This window comes from Rhinolophus ferrumequinum, chromosome X (assembly GCF_004115265.2).
Source record: "Rhinolophus ferrumequinum isolate MPI-CBG mRhiFer1 chromosome X, mRhiFer1_v1.p, whole genome shotgun sequence".
NCBI classification, from domain to species: Eukaryota; Metazoa; Chordata; class Mammalia; order Chiroptera; family Rhinolophidae; genus Rhinolophus; species Rhinolophus ferrumequinum.
Window position 1 is genome coordinate 26652252 of NC_046284.1, and position 8631 is coordinate 26660882.

At 34.2% G+C, this 8631-nt stretch overlaps 1 protein-coding gene across 8 annotated transcripts in view; it reads left to right on the forward strand.

The window, feature by feature from the left end:
* SMARCA1 (SWI/SNF related, matrix associated, actin dependent regulator of chromatin, subfamily a, member 1) overlaps positions 1-6764 on the forward strand; it is a 178915-nt gene extending 172151 nt beyond the window's left edge. For 4 of the 8 annotated variants that reach the window (XM_033118532.1, XM_033118550.1, XM_033118492.1 and 1 more), the window contains 2 exons: positions 4843-4953; positions 6070-6764. In XM_033118532.1, the coding sequence (XP_032974423.1) occupies positions 4843-4953; positions 6070-6141 (183 nt within the window). In that variant the 3' untranslated portion in view covers positions 6142-6764. Of the gene's footprint in view, positions 1-4842; positions 4985-6000 lie in introns of all 8 variants that reach the window. The other 4 variants (XM_033118517.1, XM_033118542.1, XM_033118508.1 and 1 more) reach the window with 3 other exon arrangements.
* Positions 6765-8631: the final 1867 nt, after the last annotated feature.

Here is an 8631-nt window from a genome sequence, read left to right on the forward strand (position 1 = left end):
TTTACATTTTCAAATGGTTGAAAGACAATCAAAAGAAAACTATTTTGTGACATGTAAAAATTATACAAAATTCAAATTTTAGTATCTGTAAGTAAGGTTGTATTGGAACACAGTCATACTCATTTGCTTATATATTGTATAGAGCTGTTTCCATGCTACAGTGGCAGAGCTGAGTAGTTGTGGTCTGGAAAGCTGAAAATATTTACTATCTGGTTCTTCACAGAAAAGATGTGCTGACCCGTGGTTTAAAACAAATGTGTAAGAAAGGTAGGAAGAAGTAATATAACCAAGGGTAGATGTAAGTGTTAAACAGTCCTTTAAGAAAAGTGTTCCATGAAGTATGCATAATGGGAGAGGCTATTTAGCCTAAATGAGGGGTGTTTGGGGGATCTGTTGTTGATTGTGATGGAAGCATGATAGCTGCCTTGTAATATTTGAAGTATTGTCATGCGGAAGAAGGAATTGGTTTGTTTTCTATAACTACAAAAGTTATAGTTATAGAAAACTATACCTAAGACCTAGAACTGATTGTTGGAAACTCTAAGGTAGCAAAGGGGAACATGTTTAACTTGTCCAAAAGTAGAATAGACAGCCTTGGGAGGTAGAATGTAACCCCCATCATTGAAAGAATTCAGCCATGCTGGACAACTAATTAACAAGGACCTAGAAGAAGGGATTCAGGCATCAACTTGAATGATTTTTTAAAGGCCCTTTCTAATCTTGAGAGTCTATAATATTATGAACTCTCACTATTGAGAATCTGTATCAAGGAAAGATTTCTGAGTACAAAAATACATTTCTGATTACATTACTGCTCCTGCTCAAAAATCGTCAATGAAATCATTTTGTCAACTGAATTAAGTAAAATACCTTAGTTCTTTGTCCTTAGTTTCTCCGTTTCTTTTGTACTTTGATCCAAACATAGACTTCTTACCCTGCACAACATTTCCCCAGTTGGCTTCTACGAAACATTGTAGTAGGATAGATATGCAGATAGATGATATGTATGTGGAACAAGGGTTCTGTGTTCAAATATATTTGGAAAATGCTGATATGTACTGAATCCTGCCCTGGATACCTCCAATCTACATTACAATGTGAAAAGCTCTGAGAAGTCCAGCCATGAAGAAATTTGTTTAACCTTTTTAAAACCCAGCATTTCCACACCTGGGTGAACACGAAATACTTTTTTCTTTTGCCACAACCATTAATATTGCAGAGCAATTTTCCATTTGTCATTTTCCTTTTGTCTTTATTATTTTTGTATCTCCTTTCTTCCTCTTGTGTGCTAGTTTTTCTCCCAACAACCTCATTCCTAAACCCAGTGTGGAGAAATGCTGAGTGAAAGAGATAATTAAACTACAGAATTGTAGAAACATTTTGAGACCACATGAATCACTCCATGTAATCTCAGGAAAATAAGAAGATAAATAGGTATTAAGAATATAGGAGAATATGTATGTGAAAGGAAAAATTACGTGAGGTGAATGTTTTTGACATCACAAAATTTCTCATAGTCATTTCACAGTCACTCAGTTATTCAAAAAATACATCACTGTTTTTATTGGTAATCTGGCCTTTCTCCTTGTAATTTCTGATTTTACCTGGTCTGTTTATGATGACTACTGTTTAGTTAGGCTGTCTTTAAATGTGTGAATAAAAAGTGGGGTTGGTATCTCTAGAGAAAATGGCATCATCTGTGCTAGGAAGGTAACATTCATATTCTCCCATTCTGAGTTAGATTATTTTTCTATGTCTGGAGTAGTTAGTGACATAAAAAGGAATGAAGGTAAGAACTTATTGTCTATATATAGTCAATATATTGTCTATATATTGACATATTCTACTTCTCTGCATGAGACTCTCTCAAAAGTATTAGTGTGTTTTTTTTCCTGAATCACCCATATGAACCATGAATATGTATCTAAAGATATCTGTAGTCACGGGCAACTATTACTTATTGAGAATAATAATGGCCAGAGATTATAGTGTAATGATTGAAGAAATCAGCTTCAAATAAAGACTATCTAGTCTCTCTAGAAACCAGCAATCAAATCTCATCAGGGTCAACTTAGCCCTTTCTATAATAGATAAATTGAATGACATGCTGTTTAATTTGTGTGTTATTGAATGAAGCTATGAAGAGTATTTGGTCTGCATATTAAAGATACCAGTATTGTTTTGGTAAGTAAGGAAAATTTTAGTGTTATTTTTCCTAAATTATTTAATCTTGGGTAATTGAAGATGCACATGAAACTTGAATGTACCAGTGTTTTGTAAGGTTATTTTTAATAGTTAAACAATAACTTGTTAATGAGTTGTTTTTTTTCTGGCTAGACGGTCTTTGTTTTTTGACTTGAATTTTAAAGAGTAGAAAATGCTTAGATAATTGATATTTCTACATGTAACATTCGTTATGTTGTATGCTATTTTTCTGGCTTTTATTTAGAAAGACAAAACTCTTTACAAAAGCATTTGCTGCTTCTTAAAAATGTTGCAGATTGCCCAACACCTAAATGTTCATTGCAGAAAATTTGGAAAATATAAGCTAGTATAAAGAATAAAATATAAGTTACTTATTGGTCCTACAGATAGTTGCTGTTAACCACTAGTAATGCTGTAGTTAATATTCACTCAGCTATTTATTTGTGTGTGTCTATGTATATACACATATGTGTATGTATAAACATAGACACACACACACACACACATACACACAGAGGGTGCCAAAAAATGTATATACATTTTAAGAAAGGAAAACTATTACAATTGTAATACTCAGTATATACTGATAACAAAAGATGAATACAAGTCACGTTTGACTTCTGCAATTACAAGAGGTGCTCAAAGTGGTTACCATCAGCGTTCAGACAATTCTGATTACGGTGAACTACTGCTTGAGCAACGTTGACCAGTGTCCACTTGTATACATTTTTTGGCACCCCGGGTATATACACGGTAGTGTATTAGTCCTCATGTGGCTTAAACAGATATTTTTCACAGATTTGGAGACTGTTAGTCCAAGATCAAGGTGTTAGCAGGGTTGGTTTCTGGTGAGACCTCTTTCCCTGGCCTGTAGATGGCACCTTCTCATTGTGTCGTGACATAGTCCTTTTCTCTGTGCTAGTGTGGAGAGAGAGGTATCTCTGGGTGTCTTCCTCTTCTTACAAGAAAACAAGTCCTATCAAGTTAGGGCCACACTCATATGACCTCATTTAACCTCAGTTACCTCCTTAAAGGCCTTATCTTTAGTCACATTGTGGGGGTGCTAAGGCTTCAACATATAAATTTTGAGGGGACACAATTCAGTCCATAAAATTGACATCTTGTCATCAGTGAATGATAGTTCTCATTTCACCATCTTACTATTAACACTGGATACACACACCACACACATGCGTGTGCATATCATTGCTAATTTCATAAAGATGGCATTGTTTTACTTTGCATTTATTTGATCACTAGTTTGAGTGAAAAAAGTTTAATATTTGGACATTTTAATTTTTATGAGTTTTTTTATTCTTGTACTTTGACAATTTTTCTATTGGGGTTTTTAATTGTTAATAAACATGTATTTTCATTTGAATGTTTAGCTATTTTGTATTTTACCAGATATTTTTGCTTATACAGAAGAGGAATCATATTTTAAAGTGTTATTTATCATTTGATATTAAACTGTTATTTAACTTTAAAATATAGCAAAGTATACAGGGTTAATATATATGAGTGTCTATGTTAATGAATCACATGCTTAATGCTCACCATACATTCATAAAAAAAATTATAATTGGATGCATTGGTTTGCTGGCAATGAAATATAGGTAGTGGCAAGGTTAATGCAAAATCTTTTTAGCTATTGTTTGCTCCAAATTAACAAATGCACCAATGTCTCCTGAGATTTGCTCCGCAGAACTCTGATCCCACAAGATGTCCTATGAGAAGAGAGTTCCATTGGTTGAACAGCTTTGAGGACTGCTTGCATTCTATGTTTCTTACCTAATGGTTGACAGTGCTGGTCAGGAACTTGAAGTCTCTGAGGAGCCCTGTAGTAAAGAAATCTGTTTGACTTTTTAAAACTGAGTACTTTCAAAACTTATTTTGGCAATAGGACATCCCCTTATTGTTATTTTTTTTGTTTACATGATTTTTGTTAACATTTTATTTTGAAATATTTATACATTCACAGGAAATTGTAAAGAAAGGTACAAGGAGGTCTTTTGTACCCCTCACCCAGTTTTCCCTGATGGTAACATCTTGCATAACTATAGTACAATGTCATGACCAGCAGATTGACTTTAGTACAATCCACAGAGCTTATTCATATTTCATCAGTTATACATGCACTTGTCTACGTGTAGATCAGTGCAGTTTTATCACATGTAGATGAAACCAGCACCACCACAAAACTCCACTGTGCTGGGTTTTTATAGCCACACCCACTCTCCCTTCTTTCCCTAGCCCCTGGCAACCATGGATATGTTCTCTATTTCTAAAGTTTTGTCGTTTCAAGAATGTTATATAAATGTAATAATATGGTATGTAACCTTTTCAGATTAGCTTTTTTCACTCAGCATAATTCCTATGAGGTTCATCTAGATTGTTGTGTGTACCAAGAGTTCTTTGTTTTTTTATTGCTGAGTAATGTTTCATGGTATGGGTGACATTTACCCACTCCTCATATTTTTTTGGTTGAATCTATTAATAATCCTATATGAATATTGTTCTGAAGAACACCAACTTTAGCAATTCTGTACCACAGAAATAGTACAATTAAAGAATGATCACTCTTTAAAGATTATTCCTGGGTTTCAGAAATTAAAAATCTTTCATTATTTGTTTTAGGAATTCCAGAGACGCTGTAATACTCTTATTTCATTGATTGAGAAAGAAAATATGGAAATTGAGGAAAGAGAGAGAGCAGAAAAGAAGAAACGGGCAACTAAAACTCCAATGGTAAAAATTTCAGCATTTTCCTAACTTTTAGGTAGATCCCATTTTTTTACATAATTAAAATGCCTATATTATGTTTAATGCTATAGTGATACTTATTATAAAAACTGGTTTTATGAACTGCTAATTTGTTTTTGACAGAGAAAGAATTAAACTACAGCCACATGTTTCCTATTTGTTTATAGAACATAAAGTTAGGAACTCCCTAGTAACAGGGCTCAGTATTTTTAAACATTCCTCATGACTTTCAGCAAAAGTGTAATGCAAGTAAAATCCTTCTAATTGATACTAGAGTTGTCGTGGAGAGTAGTAGGAGGGAGGTGGGATGGGATGGGTTGAGGCTGAAATTGAAATGGAGTTTTGATTTGATAAATAAGTTTTCTGATCTTTGTGGAACTATGAGTGCAAATGAGAACTTTAAGCAGGCAGCAAAGCTTTACTTGGTTTACTTGCTAATAAGTTAACTGTTGAATAATAAGATGACTTGATTTCAATCCAGTCATGTTGCCTTGTATAGCTACAATTTAAAATAGTCTTTAATAGATCATGTTATTTGAGTGCACTTATGTAAACTACCATATTTCATCAAGTCTGAGATGCCTTCTACTATAAGACTGAGCATTATTTTATGTACCACGGAGAAAAGCTGTTGCCAATTAACTATAATTTGTGATCAATTGTAAGATGCATCCTGATTTCAGAGATGTTAACGTGGGAAAGAAATGTGCATCATAGAATATATGAAATGTGGTATTTTAACATCTATTGTACAGTTTTTAAAAATCATACACTCATAAATAACATTTTTGCCCAGAAAACTTTAAGTATTAAGTAGTTCTTTAAGATAAGAGTACGTTTATAGTACTATGTGAAAGTAGACACTTGATGACTATTTTTGATGCGTATTTTATATCTTGAAAAGAAACATCTTTGAAGGTTATTTTACATTGGGTTATATAGTTTGTTGGGCTATATAGAACATTAACTGTGAGTATAACGTTTAAGTGAATATTCATGTTAAAATTTTTTTTTAATGCATTTACATCCTAGATTTAACATTGTTGGGCCATTTAAAAATATGCATATTGGAGCAGAACATTAAATCTGTTTCCATTTTAGTCACAGAAAAGAAAAGCAGAGTCAGCTACTGAGAGCTCTGGAAAGAAGGATGTCAAGAAGGTGAAATCCTAAAGCCTAGAAATAAAGTTTTAAATGGAAAACTGCTATTTTCTTGTTCCCATCTTCAAATGCTAATTGCCAGTTCCAGTGTATTCATGGTACTCTAAGAAAAATCTTTTTGATTTTGATTTCTTGCATATTTTATATATTTTACAATGCTTTCTACCTGAAATGTGTAGCTTTATATTTTATGCATTCTAGTATTTTTGTGTACTGTATTTTGTGCATTTTATGTCTTCATCAAAATCCTCTCAGTCCTTGTTCTTTTTAAGCTTGTGCTGAGGTTTTAGCTTTTCTATGTTTTATATGCCGCTGCTTTGAAAGAGAACCTAGATTCTATAGCTGTATTATTGTTGTTTCATACTTTAAATTTATATGGCTGTGGAAAAATGAATTAAAATGATTTGAGGAGAAAGACTTTTTCACTTCTTTGTTGCTTTCTTTTCTATTGATTATGGGCTTGTGTTACTGCATAATGTGATTAGCATAATAATTGTTTCTTTGAGATCATCTAAATATTTTTTTTTCCTAAAGGAATAAAGGGTGAGAACAGAAAAATATTAAAAAAAAACTAATATTTGATACTGTGCTTGCTGTCAGTATGAATTACATTTAAATTATTCTCTAAATATTCAAGTGGGAAAATATAATAAAGAAATGTCTATAAGAAATTTAATTATTTCCTGTTTTTTGTGCAGTAGAAAACAGTTGTGTTTACTGAATTGTATTGTTCACTACTATATATTTGGTTGAAAGTTAAAGCTTTACTTGCTGACATGTGTGTGATCTTCTGTCACATAGAGCCAGTTCAGAGGAGTCTGTAGATTTATTAACAACTAAGTTAAAAGTATGAAATAAGCACTATGCATGCAGAAGAAGGGGGGCTGTCTTCTATAGGAATACAATCATGCTCAGATAACAAATAATCTCAAAGTGTCAGAAATTTTATACACCAGGTATTTATTTCTTGCTCACACTACAGATCCCATTGCAGGTGACAGAGATGTGAGACTGGGAGGGGATCTGCTCCATAGAGTCACTCAAGGTTCCAGGTTGACTTAGGCTCCACTGTTTTGTAGCTTCACCATCTGAGACATGTGGCCCATTCAGCTGCTCCTGTAGGGGAAAAAGAGGGGCTGGAGAAGCTCATGTAGGCACTTCATTGCCTCAGCCCAGACGCGACACGTCACATCCACTTATTTTTCATTGTCCCAAACTAGTCACGTGGTCCAGTGTATATGCAAGAGAGGTCTGGCAAATGTAGGGGAACAAACAAAATGTTTTACATTACTGCTTTTGCTACAGGGGCTGTCTATTCAGGAAAGAATCTGGGTCTGTCACATGAAACAGTGTGCAATTAATCAGAGTCAAGGTCAGTTTATAAAGGAACAGATAAAATGGATCAGAATCTAGTGTGAAACACATAATAAATGAAATCTAGGAACACAGGTCAGTGGTGTTAGTTATCAAAACAAGATTTGGACCATTAAAGAGTTGCTTCCTCCCATCTACCAAGATCTGTTGCATTTCTTACCAAATTCTATTTAGTGTGCCACTGGCAAATCTTTGGATAGCTCTGAGTGCAAGTCAGCATTTTTCACATCCTTGGTGTTCTCATAATGGTTCTGCAACATAGGAATAGATCTAGAATGACAACCTGCTGTCTGCTGGATTCTTCCCAAGTTTTTATTCATGGTCCAGATTTCCTATTTCTTACTGACATGTTCCTGATTGGATTCCTATAACTATTTTCAGTATTAGGACTTAGGCTCTTGTACTTTGTTGGAGGTTGGTGAAATTGGGGTGCTGGTAAGAGATGAGTTTAGGATGATGTTAGATTAAGGGACCCAGAGATACTCAAATTTGTCCTTGGCTTAACTGCTCTTTCTGTAAGGCCCACAAAGGAGGTGAAGGTAAGCAAAATAATACTTCAGTAGCTGGTGCTGTGGCTCTAAACCTAAATCCAGAGCTCTTAAGTTCAAAATAGAATATTGGATTTTCCACTCCAATGAGATTAAAAGCTGCGGTCACTTGAGTGGGAAAAAATGATAACCTGTGAGGGTCTTACTGATACCCCCAAGTTCTGTGCACTGGAAAACAGCCCAGTGAGAGTCCTCGATTCTAATCAATTAGTTGAGCATTTCTTTCTTCTTTGTAGGTTTTTGTCTTTTTTACTTTATTTTTTTAAATTTTTATTAAATTTATTGGGTGACATTGGTTAATAACATTATATGAGGTCGGACAATTAAGTTTGCGAACTCATCCTATAAAAACTGCTACACACCTTATTGCTGAATATCACTCCAGTCACCTTTAACATACTTCCCTCGGGAAGCTATGTACTGACGCCAGTGCCTAGTCCACCCTTCAAAGCAATGTTGGAACTCTTTTTCTGGAATGGCCATCAGAGCTGTCATTGTATTACCCTTGATGTCCTGAATGTCATCAAAATGTCTTCCTTTCAATATTTATCTTTGGGTAAAGAAAGAAGTCTTTGGGGAC